We start from the raw sequence: 17088 nt of genomic DNA, 5'->3' as shown, positions 1-17088 counted from the left end.
ATGATTTCTGTGATCTCAAGTTCTACATGACTGAGTTTAAGGCAAAGATTGAAGCTGAACATGGAAACCAGAGCCAATGCATTGAAGCATATTTTTCCTTCAAAATATTTTATGTACTAAAGTTTGCACAACATCTTGGCAATGACAGTGAGTCTGCGAAGGAGGTGTTTTTGTGTTTCACAGCTAACATAAGGGCAAAAAAATGTGATAGCAGCAAAATATTACTTTAATCATTAATTGAAAGAATGTATATAGAAGAGCACAAGGTAGGATCCATAGACTAGAAGCCACAATTAAAAATCTACAAAACTCCAAAAAGAGCATATATCTCTTATTCTTTCCTTCATACCAGTGAACCTTCACCTCATCACTAGTTCTAAATTTAGAGAACCCTTGGACTCTAGGGAAAGGAGTCCTAGAATATCTTTTAGGATTGTGAAGGAGTGAAACTAAATTTAGCACAGTCCATCTGTTTAATTAGAGAGAGAAAGACACATAGCTACATTTTCTTGGCACATGTGAAAATCTTTTTAAAATCTTAGAGAAGGGTGGTTTCCTGATCTTTCCAGAAATCATTTTGAAGTTCACCAATTTTGCCATTGAAAACTCTGTCCACCTCTTTTCCTTCTCATGGTTTTATTATTATTTCTAAATACTTTTTTTTAAACTCTAGAAAATAGAAAACTTCCTAGCTCGTAATTGACATTCAGCAAATTTGTCAAATTCATTGATGGGTGCATGAGAAACTAGACTAGGTATTAGGTGATCTGGGTCTTAATCTGAAGGTACTAGTAGGTTTCATACTACCCAGTGAAAATTATTAGGCATCACTTCTTACTATCATAACTTTGGGTGAATATATATGTATGGTGTGTGGCATATCTTATCTTGCTACATAATTTGTAAGCTATGGATCTTAACTCTAATTACTTACATAGACTGGAGACATAATACAAATGAAGGAGACAGCTGGCTATAATAAATATGAAGTAGAGGAGACTATGGCCAACTAGAGAGCAGAAGGGCCAACCTGTGTTTAAAACATCTGGGGACTCATGAGATCACATCTGCAGTTCAAATATACCTTATAGTATAAGTATAAGCTCTTTCACAAGGACAATGGTCTCTAAAGCATTCTTTAATATAAAAAAAATACAAAAACATGTAAATAAGCAAATTATTGATAATTGATAAGGAGAATTTATTTAAGATCATGTATTATTAAGTTTTATGTTCCTGACACTCTTCTAAATTTTACCTGTTTTATTTTATGTCATTAATGTAATTACCTTCATTTCACAGTACTTGGTAAATGTATATTGGTTGCTGTATGAAAAAATAATTAGATGTTTAAAAAGAGGCCAATATAACAAAGAACATAGTGTTGGAGTCCTGAGCAGTCCTATAACATAGGTAAAAGAAGCTCACCCCCAAAGACAGCCCATTTTTTAACATCTCCATGTAGGAGAAGGAAGGTAATTCCCTGACTCCATCAGTGGCTCATAATCATAACCTGCAACTGAACGGAGAGCTCTCCATTTCTAATAAAGCTGACACAGAACAGCTTTCAGCAGTCTGCAAGACCCGTGTCCTTTGCTTCACAAGGAAAAATCAAACAAAAACAGATTATAGCTCCTTTGTGTTGAGTAACATTAACAGTTATGAACAATTATCATTACTGAGTACTTTCTGTGTGCTAGGCATTGGATTATCAACCCTAATTCTTCCAGGAACCCCAAGGAGTTAGTACCATTACTGTTCTTATTTTACAGTTAAGGAAATGCAAGCTTACAGAGGTGAATTAACTTCTTCCAGACCACACAACTAATAAATGCCACAACCAAGGAGGCCCAGTCTCCAGAGCTCATGCTTTTGTCCACTGTATGGCTGTTAAAGAAGTCTGAAAAATCCTTTAAATTTCCCTACCTATGTTTGTCAGCCACTTTTTTTAAAAAAACATGAAATACTCTTTTCAAAGTCTTGTGTAAAACTCCAAATGATGTCACTGAAAAGAGCAGATTTCTATTCTGGTTGAAATAGAGTGTGGAGGGCCAACCCCTGCCTCATATATATTCCTTCTCAGCTTGATTTCTTCTACCACCAATCTTTACACTTCTCTGACTTGCCTCTTTCTCCCAATCACAGGCTCTGCTTCCCTCTCCTTGGTCTGCATGGACTCAAAGACTCTACCCTCAATCCTCCATGTATTTCCCCTTCTACTTGCCCTCCAAGACATTCAATTCAAAGATCTTCCTCTACTACCATTCTGTTAGTGATTCTCAAGTGCTGTCTTCATGTCCATATTCCTAGTGGTCTGTAGACACACAAAATCTTTTCCAAGGGCCGTGGTGGATTTAACACTAAAAGAACTTACTGGTTATGGGGATATAAATGTATTAGAGGCTGACTCCTTCAGAGCCTCAGAAGATGTCCTCCAGAGATGGCTTTGATTATTTTGAACAAACTGGTGAGGAGGATCTCCCCACCCTGTTCCTGCTATTTGATTTTTCTTCCCAACACATTCCCTTCCACTCTTGAACGTAAGGGTACTCAGCCCTGAGGAAAGAACAGATTGGTTGGTGCAGGCAAGCCAGAGCATCTGCATTATAACCTGATTCTCAAATGGTTACATCAAAGTCTGGGGATCTTTGTGTTTATATAATCTAAAGTGTGCTTCCATAATTTCTCATCTTTATATACATAAGTGTATTATCCCTTACTTAGGTGATAAATTCTCAAAGGTCAGAACTATGTTTTCTAGTTTTTTTTTTACCCAGTAGCTCAATCCTAAACTCATCATTGGGAATTCATGAGAATACTTGATGGAGTTTGGCTTTCTGCCCTGTGGGGTCCTGAGCTGTCAGTGCCTACGCACTGGAAAATTCTTCAAATTAGAATGGCAATTCACCAATATTCATCTTATTTGATATGCAATGTGAGTTTTTAATCAATATTTTCTTATCTTTGGTAGGTTAGGTGTTCTACTGGATAATGCTCTGAGATTCCTGAGTTATTGATGAGGGAGTGAAATTAACAAGTGTCTTAGAAGTGAAATCTTTCCAGGTTTCAAAGTGTTTGAAAAACAGAAGTTCATAGGCCTTCCTGCCCTCGTGTCATAGAAAGCTGGGCAAGGAAGAATGCCGTCTGTCCAAAATGGTCATTAAATTGTTAAATACGCAACTTGGAACATCATTTTGATCTCTGGGTCAGCAATAATACATGCTAACTCTAGGGAAAAGGACATACTTTTTACTCTATGGTGTTTGTTCCTGAGAAATTGAAAGGCTTGCCATATGTTTTATAGTACTTTTTTTTTCTTTGAGGTTCTACAAACACTTTCTGGAATGTGGAGGCTGCCCCATCAGAGTCACATGGGAGCTGATCCAGGGTCCTGATGTCATTAACCTACCTGCTTTGGTTGTTGTGATATGCAGTTATGTCTACATTTCAAAAGAAATTCTCTGATCTCCAACCCATTAAGCATGGTCAATCTTTAACAGGATGAAAAATGTTTGGAATCTAAGCTTGTGATCTTTGTGCTACATTTTTCTTCTTTTAATTCACGGTAGCTTCCCCCTCCTTTCTCTTCTTTAGGATCAACATTCTGTGGTAGGCCAGAACACAGGCCCAAGTCCAAGTCCCAACCCCTGCTCAAATCCAAACACTGGAAGTGGTTACATGAACTCCCAGCAGTCACTGTTGAATCAGCAATTGATGGGAAAGAAACAGACTCTACAGAGGCAGATCATGGAGCAGAAACAGCAGCTTCTTCTCCAGCAGCAGATGCTGGTTGATGCGGTAAAATTTTTTGCTAACTTCTAACACACATACTTGTTGGTTCAAGAGAAGGAGGTCATTCTTTTCCATTTCTATTTGTTGCCCTTTTCTCTGTGCCGACTTCTGTAACAGTGACAGGGTGTCCTGGCTGCAAAGGAGGCTAACTATATATGTTTAAAACACTGCAGGAAAAAAAAAAAACAACTTGACTTTCCAGCTGCTGGACACTTGGAATGCACAGCACCTTGGCTCACTTGCCCTGCCTGGCACAGGAATGCCTAGAATGACTAACATGGGCATTTGAATCAAGCAAAAGAAACCACTGTTGTTCCCCAGCCCCAAGGGGCAGAAATAGTGAATAGAATTTTAATGAACTCATATCCAAACTGATTTTAGAGATAAATGAGTTTTAAAAGCATTTTAAAAATTCAACATGAAGTTTCAAAACTAAGATCTAGCTTTTAAAACACAGAATCTCAGAATGGAAGATAACTTTTAAGAAAATTAAAAGTATATTTCCTATTTTTGCCCCATTTATATGACCTTTTAAGAAAGGCAAAGTCGTGTTTCTCAAACACTACCTTAGCATAAATCCAACTTCAATATTTATCTGTTTATCCCTCTGTATCCTCAGATGTAAATATAAAATATCTGATCTGATCCCTTCCTCCCTGTCAAAAACACAGCCCCATCTATAACAGTTTTCATTCTTTACCTTCAAACTATTTGACCAAATGAAATAAAAAAGGGACAAAGTTATACATCTCCAGAATAAAAGAATTAAGATAGAAAGAAAAGAGAAAAAATAATAAGGGATGGAGATATAACTCAGCAGTAGAGTACTTACTTAGAGTATGTGAGGCCATGAATTCAATCCCCAGCACAGCAAAAAAAGAAAAGAGAAAAAATTGCATCAAATAACTTTATATTCAAGGAGCTTTGTAGTAAGAATCAGAAATGCAGAGTGTTGTAAATACCATAATTATTCAGTAAATATTTATTTAAGTGAAAAAACAACAATAAAGAAGAAAGACCCTTTCTGCTCCCAGAAAAGTGTATAGCCCACTGGGATGTCAAATAAATAGGCCATTGGAATCCAGGGATCAAATCCTATGCTGTAAAAACTACTAGAAATGGTTTCTGAGAGGAAGTTATATCTACTGAAGGTCTGAAGGTACAGTGGGAGAAGGGAGGAAGACTAGGGAGTTGTGCCAGCCCAAAGAAACAGCATATTCAAAGATCCAGAGACAATAAAGGACAATGCATAATACATTGTATAGAATGTGCACAAGGTAGGGAAGTGATGGGCAAGAAAGCCAGAGGACAGAGCTTGATAAGCCAGAATTTACATTGTCTGAAAAATAATGGAGAGGATTTTACGGACTTTAAACAAGAAGTACTATATTCAGATTTGCTTTATAGCTAAGGTATAGACATAGTAAGAGAAAATGTAATGGAGATAAAGATTAAATTCAGCCTAGGAAAATTTAAGATAATCTCCCAGAGAAGATAAATTTTGACTTTGACTTAGAAATGACTATAGCATTCTGCCAGAGAGAGTAGGTAGGATCTCCCATGCCACGCGGAGGGTGGAGCAAGGAAGAAAAGGTAGAGCCTGGTTATATATTTGTTGTTAGTTTAAAACTTCATTATGAAAGATGTAATGTATAAAGAAAAGTATAAATAATAATATTACGATCACATAAGTTTTTTAAAAATGATAAATGGAATAAGTTGGAAGTCCAGAACATATCAGAAGAAATAATGAGAAATAAATTTATTTGATGATGAATAAGGAGTAGTAAGAAATAAAGTTACAGATGACCTTGAGTCCTACCCTGATGTATAAGATATAGGAGAGCCACTGCCTGGATCACAAAGTGATTCCATTGGTTTTTTCCTACAAATTCTAGTTTTGAAAACTTCGGTCTTCCCATCTGTTTTCTTCCCTTCCTCCTTTTCTTTTATCCTTATAAACTAAAGAGCTTAGAAACAAAAAGCAGGAGAGAAAAGAAAATATTCCATCTAAAATTGAGTTCATTGCAACATAGGTATTTTTATTATTATTATTATCTATTTTTATTATTCCCATCAATACTACTAATCTGATGACATGCAGTGGTTGGATTTCTGGATTTTCATCTCTGACTCAAAGACAAGAAAGTGTGGCATACACATTCCATGAGGATCTAGTCTGGCCCTGGCCTCTCACCAAGCCCCTGTTGAGTCACACTGGGACAGGTGCAAAGGGCAGTGGCATAAGCTGTGGGAGATGCATGAGAATGAGGCTGCACTTTTTGTGATTTTTATAAACCATTCACTTTCCCTTTGTTTGAACACCATTGAGGGTGCCTATGCTTTTTAGCATATCCAGGAAGAAACAGTCTTTGATACCACTTTACATTAGCATATGCTTTGTAGTCCTTTGCAGTCAGTTGGCAAGACCAGATAGACACCTAAATTGAGACATTTTCTCATGAAAGTCTGTTACTCTCTATTCTCCCACCAATGAAGCACAAAGAAATGAGCAATTCCTGTTGCAATGAACATCATCATTACTGACATGTATTGTACACCTACTGTGTGCCAGATACCATGCTGAGTTTTTACAGAATTAAAGGATTATCCTTAAAATAGGAGTATGAGGAAGGTCCAATAATTATACAGATCTCACCTTTTTAAAGATGAGGAGACTAAAGCAAGACAGATATGTACATGTATGAATGATTTATATCTTAGGGTTTTGGATAAAAGAAAGTGGCTTGTCCTGAGAAATTAACTGATAAACTAAATTTCATATTACACGGTAGTAACTTCAGGGATGGCCTGTGAGTTTACATTTGTGTAGGATGGGAATGTCATTCTCTTGTAAAATGTAGCTATCTCCATTCAGCATTAGAATCTAGGCTTCATTACCCTTCTGCCCAAAGCAAAGGCATGGCAATTCTAGGTAATATCTGTGCACAAGGCCATTAGGTCTACCTTATTTGTGGGAAGGTGGTTTAAGGAACTCAAGTTTCAGAGAGGTGTATGTTAACCCTTTGAACAACAACAATTGAGCCCTGGGAGTAAAAGAAAGATTTGGGGGAACACATCAAAAATAAAACTAAATCCAGGTTGAAACCTAGTCTACTGTGGAAAATCAAGGGCCTAATTCCCTCTCTGTCTCTCACACACACACATGCACACACGTATGCACATATGTCCTCTCATCCTTAGTAGAAACACCTAAGTCTGTAAGAAAGATGTTTTTTGGAAAGGAGAAAAATTCAGAAAGTCCTATGCTTGGCTTAAAATTCAAAACTGTCAGTTTACACAATAGTTTACAACAGGGATCCTTGCACATTGCCACATTTGGGTTCTTAGAACATCTCAAGCTGTTTTTTCAAAAAAAAAAAAAACATTTAGGTTTTGGGCAAAACCAGAAAAGAGTTTCACCAACCACTTTTCCCCTTAATTTGTAAACCCGTGCTTAAATAAAATGTAATCCATATGTTTCTGATTCATTTACACTTAGCTCATCAGATTTGTGTTTTATATGAGTTACTTGATGTCCAAAAAATACTGTCTTTCAAGTTTCCTTCTTAGAAACAAGAAATGATTTGTTGTTGTCTTAAGGCCCTTTCCCTCACTTTATAGTAGATGTTTTCTACTCAGAAGGTTTGGGATTTGATGGGAAACTGAGAAGCCCATGGTTGAAGTGAGTTCTAATTAGGCAGAGCACATTTGGCTTCCAGTTAATTGACTCATCTATTACAAGGGTTGTTTTTTTTTCTATTTATTAACTTTTCTGCAATTGTAGTGTTCTGTTCTACCTATGCCAATTATTTTTATCTTTGAACATGGAGGTTGCTTTGGAGTATATACAAAATCTGTGAAGCAATTCCAAAAGTTTCCTGATCCATGCTAAGACAGAAAAAAAAAAAGCAGCCCTTGAGTTCCAGAACTGAAATGACATTCAGAGCCAAGTTATTTTGTTCTCTGTTGAACATAAACAAGCTTACAAAATATCAACCTCAGACAGTTACTCTGATACCATGATAAAGTGAGACAAAATAAGGATACTTCATAATTTTGTCCAAAAACAAACACAAACAAGGTCATTGTGTGACCCACAAAATGCCACACATCTGCCTCCTTTGCTAAATAGATAAATACTTCTTTACTCAGTCATACAGTCAATGTCATTTTCTGACAGCTTTCAATCTAAAAAAAAAAAAATTCCTCTTACTTAGACCCTCCCTAAATCACCCAAAGTCCAAATCGTGTGGTGGGCTCTTTCCAACATGTGCTCCTACTGAGACACCCCTATGGTTCTCCAGGATATATGTTCTCCCTTGCTGGAATGAGGTAACAAACCCAATAGGTTTATTCCTGGTTGTCTTTGACTGAAGGCACTGACAATCTAAAAAAGTCAAGTAATATTTATATCTCTTTACCTCTTATGTTAGTCAGCTTTGACAAAGCTGTCACCAAATACCTGTCGAGAACACTTAAAGGAGGCTCCAGAGGTTTAGTTGATAGTCGGCTGAGTCCATTGCTCTAGGGCCAAGGTGAGGCAGAACTTTTTTGCAGAAGGGTGTGGCAAAGTAGTGCTTCTCACTTCAAGGCAGCCAGAAATGGAGGGGGTGCAGCTACAGGGAAAGTGAACCCTTCTAGGACACCTCCCTAGTCACCCATCTCACCTAGTGACCCACCTACACCCATAATCCAATTGCCTACAGTTACCACTGGGTCAGTCCTTTCAAACTAGGATGGATTGATTAGGTTAGAGCTCCCATTGCCATTTTACCACCCAATATTGGTGCATTAACAAAGGAGCTTTGGGGGGACACCTCAATGCAAACCATAACATGTCCCAAACTCACCTATTCTGAAGATCTATAAGTGGCTGGTTCCAGAAGAAAGAATAGAAGGGAGTTTGACAAAATTCTATGCTATTAGAATGGGGCACTGATAACCAGAATATCAAGGAATTCTTGTATTTTTATATGGTAGGAAAAAATCTCAAGTTTGGGACTCAGGATTTGGTCTCTCTTGTATAGTATGTGACTATGAGCAAGTTACTTAGTCTAACAAAGCTTCCATTTTCTTTCTCTCTCTTTTTTTTTTTTAGTGAGAGTAATCATACTTACCTTGGAAGATTAATTATGAAGGGTCAAAAGAGGGCATATAGTGCCTAATATTTCTTCCTCTTTTGGGTTACCAGATTTGACAAATAAAAATACAGAATTCCATGGTGTTCAGTATTTTATCTGGCAATGCTACTCTTAGGTTTTCCAAACTTGTGGCACCTGAGTCATACATAGATATAAAAACATATCAGGCATGCTACGACATAAAACTAGAAATGTTGTCTCAAAACTCACTGAACTTTAGTTATTATTGAAAACTAATTGCAAAATAAAGGAAATGAGAGTAGTTACTACACCCAAAACACATGTTGTATGTTATGGAGAAAAAATGACATTTCCATGCAGAAAGTTTATTGAAATTGAAAAGATTTGTCTCTGAATTAGCACTACTAAATAAGGCCATACTTTATAACTTTTGACTATCAAATTTTTCCTGTATTCTTACTTTTTTCAATAGCACATAGATTTCATAAGTGAAAAAGTAATGATACAAATTAATATGTTTTCTTTTTGTGTTTTTAAGGAGAAAATGGCTCCACAAGATCAGATAAACCGACATTTGACAAGGCCACCCCCAGATTACAAAGACCAAAGAAGAAATGTTGGCAATCTGCAACCAGCTGCTCAGTATTCTGGTAAGTATTTTTTAAAAATAGTAAAAATCATAACTGTGAAAAGAAGAAAACTGTTCAGTTTTGTTGCGATGAACAAAGGTGCAATTTACGCACTCGAGAGGGAGAAAAGGGCACATGCTTCTGCCCTTTTCAATGCTTTATTCACTCAAATCACTCAATACAATTCCACTCTATAGGTACTTTTTAAAAAAAATTTTTTAGTCATAGTTGGACATAATACCTTTATTTTATTTGTTTATTTTTATGTGGTGCTGAGGATTGAACCCAGCTTGTCACATATGCTAGGTGAGCGCTCTACCACTGAGCCACAGCCCCAGACCCTCTATAGGTTCTTAATCAAGAAAATGACTATCCTTAATGCTGGGCACTGCAATAGACATAATCAATTCAAAGCAAACAATTCTAAGTTAACTCTAAGCACTGCAAATATCCTTAATTATGACAGACCTATTACAGACATTCCCTCTGCATGCTAAGCTCAAGTGCCAGATCTAAAGTCTCAAGTCTTAGACCTTAAGTCCAGCAGATGCACACTCACTCAGACCATAGTGATCAGGTCAGGAAGCGATGGAGACTTGCCGGCTGAGGAGAGGGTCCTAAGAAGAAGTTGCTGTTCTCACCAAGGTCAAGATGTGGCTATAGAGTTTGAGAGTGATAAGGATGATGCAGAGGACCAGGCAAATGATGAGAAGAGTTGGGATGTTAGTCTAGGTCCTCATCAGGCTCTCTGGCATGTGGGCATCAGTGTCAGCTGGTTGATTCATTTGCTCCATCATTTATGCTAAATGTTGAGTTTACTACTCGTCCTTTCAATCCCTATCAGCTGTTACCAGGTCTCTCAGTGATGTCTTTCATTCTGGGGTCAGGACATCTGGTCTGCTGGTTTCCACCCTGATCTCTCGCCTCTGCCTTTATTGGGGTGAAGGCAAATGACAATGACTTAACTCTGAGTATTATCAGGGTTGTGGAAAGTACTTATTTTATCAAGCTATGCCCGAGGACAGTATTGGAGGGCTTCATAGGCTTGGCTACTGGAGACTGCAGTTTTATTTTAAAATGTAGTTACTTAGGCTAAGGCCTTCTTAGTTTAGGCCTTCTTTACAAGTTTACACTATCTCCTCCTTTCCCTGCTATCTATAAGAGAAAGCCACTCTATTTTAGTGCTCTTTCTATAATGTGTAAACTCTAAACTAAGGAGTGACTCAAGGTGATGTTTCTCCTCAAAGCTGTCTTATTCTTTTTACATAATATGTTCAATGATTATTTATCTTAAATTGTTCTTGCATCTAAAATCAGTTTCAGAGGTGGTAAGGTCTTGCAAATTGCTTATGAAGAAGGAGATAATATCCCCGATATGAGTAGATCTAATTCTCTTCTCTTTCTTAGGTGGCTCATCGACAGTGAGTTTGAACTCTAACCAGGCTTTGACAAACCCAGTTTCGACACACACAATTTTAACTCCCAATTCCAGCCTCATGTCTACTGCTCATGGAACAAGAATGCCATCATTATCCACAGCAGTTCAGAACATTGGGATGTATGGAAATCTGCCTTGTAATCAGCCTGGCACATATAGTGTCCCTTCAGGAATGAATCAAATGACCCAACAGAGAAATCCAAATCAACTTATAGCCAATCAAAACAACCCTCTGATGTCACGGTCATCTACCTTAGGGCCAAATAACAATAGCAATGTGGCCACTTTTGGAGCTGGATCTGTTAGCAATTCACAACAACTGAGACCAAATTTAACCCACAATATGGCAAGCATGCCAACCCAGAGAACATCCAATGTAATGATCACATCCAACACAACAGCACCAAACTGGGCCTCTCAAGAAGCAACAACCAAACAGCAGGAAGCTCTGAAGTCCACAGGAGTCCGCTTCCCTACAGGAACGCCTGCCGCCTACACTCCAAACCAGTCACTGCAGCAGGCAGTGGGCAGCCAGCAATTCTCCCAGAGGGCAGTGGCTCCTCCTAACCAGTTAACACCAGCTGTGCAAATGAGACCCATGAACCAAATGAACCAAGCATTAAATGGACAAACCATGGGTCCACTCAGGGGTCTGAATCTCAGACCCAATCAGCTAAGCACACAGATTTTGTCTAATTTGAACCAGTCAGGGACAGGGTTGAATCAGTCAAGGACAAGTATAAACCAGCCACCATCCCTGACACCCAACACTTTTCCTTCATCCAACCAAAGTTCCAGGGCTTTTCAAGGAACTGACCATGGCAGTGACTTAGCTTTTGACTTCCTCGGCCCACAGACTGATAACATGGGTCCTGCCCTCAACAGTGATGCTGATTTCATTGATTCGTTATTGAAGACAGAGCCTGGCAATGATGACTGGATGAAAGACATCAATCTTGATGAAATCTTGGGGAACAACTCCTGAAGGAGAAAGGGGAGACAGTTCACAAACTCGAAGCACTAACGGCAGAATTTTACAAGGACGCTGTAAAGGCCAAACTTTTGACTTCCACATGGATTACATGAAGATACTGTGGCTTAAAAACAGAGACTAGCTGTAGTGAACATATTGGTCCAAATTCTTTTTTAAAATATGAAACCTGAAAGTAAAACATTGGGATCTCTTTTCCCCATCCAAACTCCAGGACACATTTTCCAATTTATCCAAACAGAACTGTGATATTAGTGTGTAATTAATTGTGTAAAATAGACCTCCCAAGCTCTTTTTCTCCCTGAAAGAAAAGTAATAGAATTTGTAGCTTGTTTCAACCCTGTGTCACGGGGAGGTACTAGTTCCAAGCAACAAGCAGCAGATTCCTTAATTTACTCTCATAGATATGTGTGGTTTAATTTTCCACTGTCTTTTCATTTAATTTTCCTAAAGCTTGCAGGATAGATTGAAATGTTATAGATTTGTTTGGAGTAACTGAATGGTGTTCTAGGTGAGGGAAAGCCAGAATCTAGAAAACATCCAGCTGATGATAGAATTTCTTCCCTAGATTTGGTCCTCATTTTTGCAATTGTCCCACATATTCTATACTTCAGTGGGATGTTGTATCTAGTAATGAAATAAGAATGAAGGGCTGCATAACTCGATGTTGGTTTCCACAACCATCTGAATCCATTCCCTACCAAGTTTTAGATACAAATAAGACTTGTCCTAATCATACTGAATTACTGGTGCACACCTGTCTGTATCAGATTTCATTTTTTAAAAAAACCGACACTGGACCTTGCCATAAGGAGATTTATTTGGCCAGAAGTAGCCTGAGGTATTATTTCTTATGATTAATTCTCACTGGTTTGTTCCCGAGGTGAGTGAAATTGAGCCCATCTTCCATACTAATTTTGATAACTAGAGAATGGTTTGTAAGAAAAGGAAGTTGGAAATAAAAACTAAGATAAGAAAGTATTGAGTTTTAATTAGAGGTAAAAGAAACAGAAGTAGCAGGTAGGAGTGGGTACAAATCTACTTCATAGAGTTTAGAGGAAAGCATAATTGGAAGAGAAAACATTATTTTAATTGGGGTGAATAGCTAAATAAGATGTAGTATGTTAGTTGTGGCCTATTCATTCTTCTGTCCCTGATGTGATAATTCCTTGCCACATGCTATGGGCCCTTCATATATAAGTTTTATCCCACAGGGCTGAGTACTATATCAAACAAAGTTTTTATTGAGTAATTTGATCTCAGTACCCATATACAGATGAGCTAAAAGTGGAGAAGATGTGCAGATTTGGGAAGGATGCAAAATATATTAATTACAGAGGAGCAAAGGTTATTGTCAGCATTTTAGTTATACATTCATATTTAAGTATCAAATGTACTTTAATTGAAGTCATTTAAAAACCAAGTCTTTAAATATCTGTTCAAAAAAAAAGACACTTTTTTAAAATGAGTCCTGCCATATTGCCCAGGCTGGCCTTGAACTTGCGATCCTCCTGCCTCATTCTCCCAAGTAGCTGGGATTACCGGTGTGCACCACCATGGCATTGAAAGAACACATTTTGAAAGTTCTGCAAAGCCCTCTCCCAGTCTTTAAAAACGTCTAGAGGCACCCTCCTTCCTTTATAGAATACCAACATCACTGGCTCAGATTTTCTGTGCTAATTTGTAAATATAAATAAATGATTTGTTTTGTAAACTTTTGTAAAGAATATTTTGGTAGAAATACTTAAAACATATACTTTGGGTTATATTTATACATATGTGAAATAAATATACTATCAAAAGGTTATATTTTATACAAAAAGTAAATTGTTACCTTTTGTATGCTAATATACAAAGTTTTGTACAATAATATGGTTTATTTTTAGCTCTACACTTAAACCATAGGTGGTCAAGTGGGAACCTTTGAAAATTATCAAGAGGCTTGTTAGACAAACTTATATTCTGAAACCTTAATAAGAAAGCATTCCAGGTTTCAATTCTTTCCTTTTTTTCTGCTCTCAAATTCTTTATTAAACCCATAGTTCTTGCGTCTTATTTTATTACTCTACTGTGCACATTGTATTCGTCCTTGTTGCATGTGGTCTACTGTGTATTTTCTCATTTTATAAAACAGTGTTTCTCCATGCAAAAAGAAAGGAAAAATAATGTACATATGAACGCTTTTATTTCATTGCTCCTCCATGTTTCTGTATATATCTGCCAGCACTTCCCAGTTACACTCTGTGATTCAGTTTATTTTTACCCTAACATAAATAGTATGTTTTGTAGTAGCTATCAAATTTAAGAGATAAAGCAATCAGAATGTTTGGATTTTCTTCTATCTTAATGTGAATTTCATAATTAATGTCTATTTATTCAGCTATTCATTAAAATACAGGATTCTTTGGAACAAATGGTGTAATCTATAGTTTCTGTTTGTTGGCAGCCTATTACCAAAGATGATGCAATTTTCCTGAAAGCTGAGATAATGACAATTTGATAGACATATTTAGTGAGAACCTTAGGATTTACAACTTAAGAGCTGTTGGAATACAATCTTCCACTTGTAGAAATACCAGACTACTTAATTGTTGGCATTGTTTATCATTTTGATATATTATACAAGCAGTAGAAGTAATTTTTCATCCTTTTTTCAAGACAAAGACTAGAAAGCAATTTAAGCAAATAATTCATTCTTGGTTTTGTGTTAAGCCCTGAAGATAAATAACTCCGCTCTAAGTGAATGCACTAATATTACCTGCATTACTGTAACTTAACCCATAACTGTAAAGATTTCTACTTGTAAAGTAAATATTTGTATTGTATGTAATTCCATGTGTGAAAAATAGTTTTTAAAAAAATTCAGAGGTGGTTTTCTTGTATGAAGTCATACTTTCCATTCACCAATGATATTGTTACTACATCCCAGAAAGTTCTGAGAACTATTAATAGTAATGGATACTTACAGTCAAATTTATTCTGTAGGAAGCTTTTAGTACTAGCTAAATGCTGAGTCATGTCATTTTAATGTTCTTTAATTCACTTAGAAAGTTTGTATTAAAATTTTATCTGCACAGCACCTATTAATTACTGCCTAATTCTCAGGCATTGTGGGGATTTGTCTGACTTGCTTTGTGGCATTTGGTCAGACCGGGCTGAGGGAACATAGGGCCCCCAAACCACAGCCTGCCTGAGCACCTTTACTCAGCCCTTCTTGAGAGGCAAGGAGGCTGAGAGAAATCTGGGCCTCTAGGAAAAGAAGAACCTTTCTGCATTCTCTTGCCCCACGGTTGTATATGTTGGTAGGGTTCCATTGTCCTTTCCCCTCTGCCAAAATATGTATGCAATTCTCTGTTTTACTAGCATTATTAATGGAATAATAATAAAATTGATATTTTATATACTCCTTGTCCCAAAGAACTTGAAAGATTGGATAGTAAACACATAAAGCCAACACCAACAAAGATTAAGTATTATACACCATACATGAAGAGAAAGAAGTGTGTAATTCCAAAATTATCTCTGAACCTCAATATAGCCAGGGAAAGAATTTGAGACAGGTGATGGGAGAATAAATGTTAGTACAAAAGAGAGAACAGCTCAAACTCCTTCTATACTATGGTTGCTAAAGGCAGTTCAAATTTTTAATTATTTTATCCACAATTTCCATTTTTTATTTCCATAAGTGTTTTCTCATGTTTTTTTTTTTTTAAATCACTCCAAAAAAGGATGTTTGGGGCTGAACTATCTACATTCCTTTCCAACTCTAGAACTTTGTAATATTTTTTTCCCAAAAATTAAGTTAAAAAGTTAACTGAAAAGACTCAACAACATCCTGTTTAAAAATTTTTAAAAAGGCATTAGACTCTCAATATTTCAAAAGCTTCCACTTTGTTGGTGAACTTTATTTAACAAAACTGCCATCTCCTTAAACCATAAATAAGATTTATAAGTGGTCAGAACTGGACTCCTAACAAGTAGAAAATTAGTAATACAGATGCCTGCTGCCTAACATCAAGCCCTGAAGATCACAAAGGAGATGTGACATTAAATGCTCATTTTCCTGTAAGATCACAGAATCTTATAAAGAAAATATTTGCCTACTGCGGAGGAGAAAACTATAACTTAAGTAGTCAATAAACTCTATTGGGCATATGTGGATGAAATTTTGTGAGATGTAAATACCTATGTAACATCTTCTTAAGTTCCTCCATTAGGCAAAGTGCATGTTCGCCCTAGAATCTATTTCATTGGCAGTAATAATATAACTAAAACCCTGTACTATGATAGTTGGGAAACACATTTCTCTTAAATTTTTTTAAACCAAATGCTGTTGTCCCTGATTATATTAATAGAAAGCTTTTGTTTATTTATATAAACAGCATTTTAAATTCCCTTTCACCAAATTTAAGTGCTCTTTAGCTCCAGCATGAGTATACAGATGCTTTTTTAATTGTTAAGATACTTTTGGCAAAAGGAAAGAAGGATGGAAGGAAGGGAGGGATAAAGAAGAAGAATATGTAAATGACTACATACATATAGAGAAGCTTCTTATAGGGTTCTTTCAGCAAAAAGAGGGAGGGATAAATAAAGGAAGGAAGGAAGGAAGGAAGGAAGGAAGGAAGGAAGGAAGGAAGGAAGGAAGGAAGGAAGGAAGGAAGGAAGGAAGGAAGGAATCATATCCCAACCACCTGGACTGGCTAACACAACTACTACTCATAGCAGCTGGTTCTGGGTTTAGGCAGAGTTGACTCCAGCAGCCCAACAATATCGTCACACCGTGGATCCTTATAATCTCTCATTGTTACTTCCCTATGTCTTGGCTCAGACATGCATGTCCTCTCATGGTGGCAAAGTGGTTGCTAGAAGCTCCAAACCTACATCCTTACAATTCCAAGTCCAACATAAACATGCAAGAATGATTCCCTTTCAGAAGATCTAACTTTGTCTCTCACTGACTTTGACTAGTATGTGTCCCTTCAGTGAACATTCACATTGGTCAGTCCTGAGTCAATGCTTATCCCTGTAGGTAGTGGAAGTATTAATATTGACCAAATCATCTGGACTGAGGGTGGGAAAACATATGATTTCACAAAGAAAAAATAATTGCAATTATAAGAAAAAATAGACATA

General features: G+C 36.9%; 1 protein-coding gene across 2 annotated transcripts in view; it reads left to right on the top strand.

The window, feature by feature from the left end:
• Window positions 1-15358, top strand: part of Maml2 (mastermind like transcriptional coactivator 2) — a 326047-nt gene extending 310689 nt beyond the window's left edge. For both annotated transcript variants that reach the window (XM_078046901.1, XM_005338016.5), the window contains exons 3-5: window positions 3595-3798; window positions 9436-9547; window positions 10934-15358. In XM_078046901.1, coding sequence (XP_077903027.1) covers window positions 3595-3798; window positions 9436-9547; window positions 10934-11949 — 1332 coding nt within the window. In that variant the 3' untranslated portion in view covers window positions 11950-15358. The remainder of the gene's footprint in view (window positions 1-3594; window positions 3799-9435; window positions 9548-10933) is intronic.
• Window positions 15359-17088: the final 1730 nt, after the last annotated feature.

Source organism: Ictidomys tridecemlineatus, chromosome 4 (genome assembly GCF_052094955.1).
Source record: "Ictidomys tridecemlineatus isolate mIctTri1 chromosome 4, mIctTri1.hap1, whole genome shotgun sequence".
NCBI lineage: Eukaryota > Metazoa > Chordata > Mammalia > Rodentia > Sciuridae > Ictidomys > Ictidomys tridecemlineatus.
This window is presented reverse-complemented; position numbering and strand designations above follow the sequence as displayed.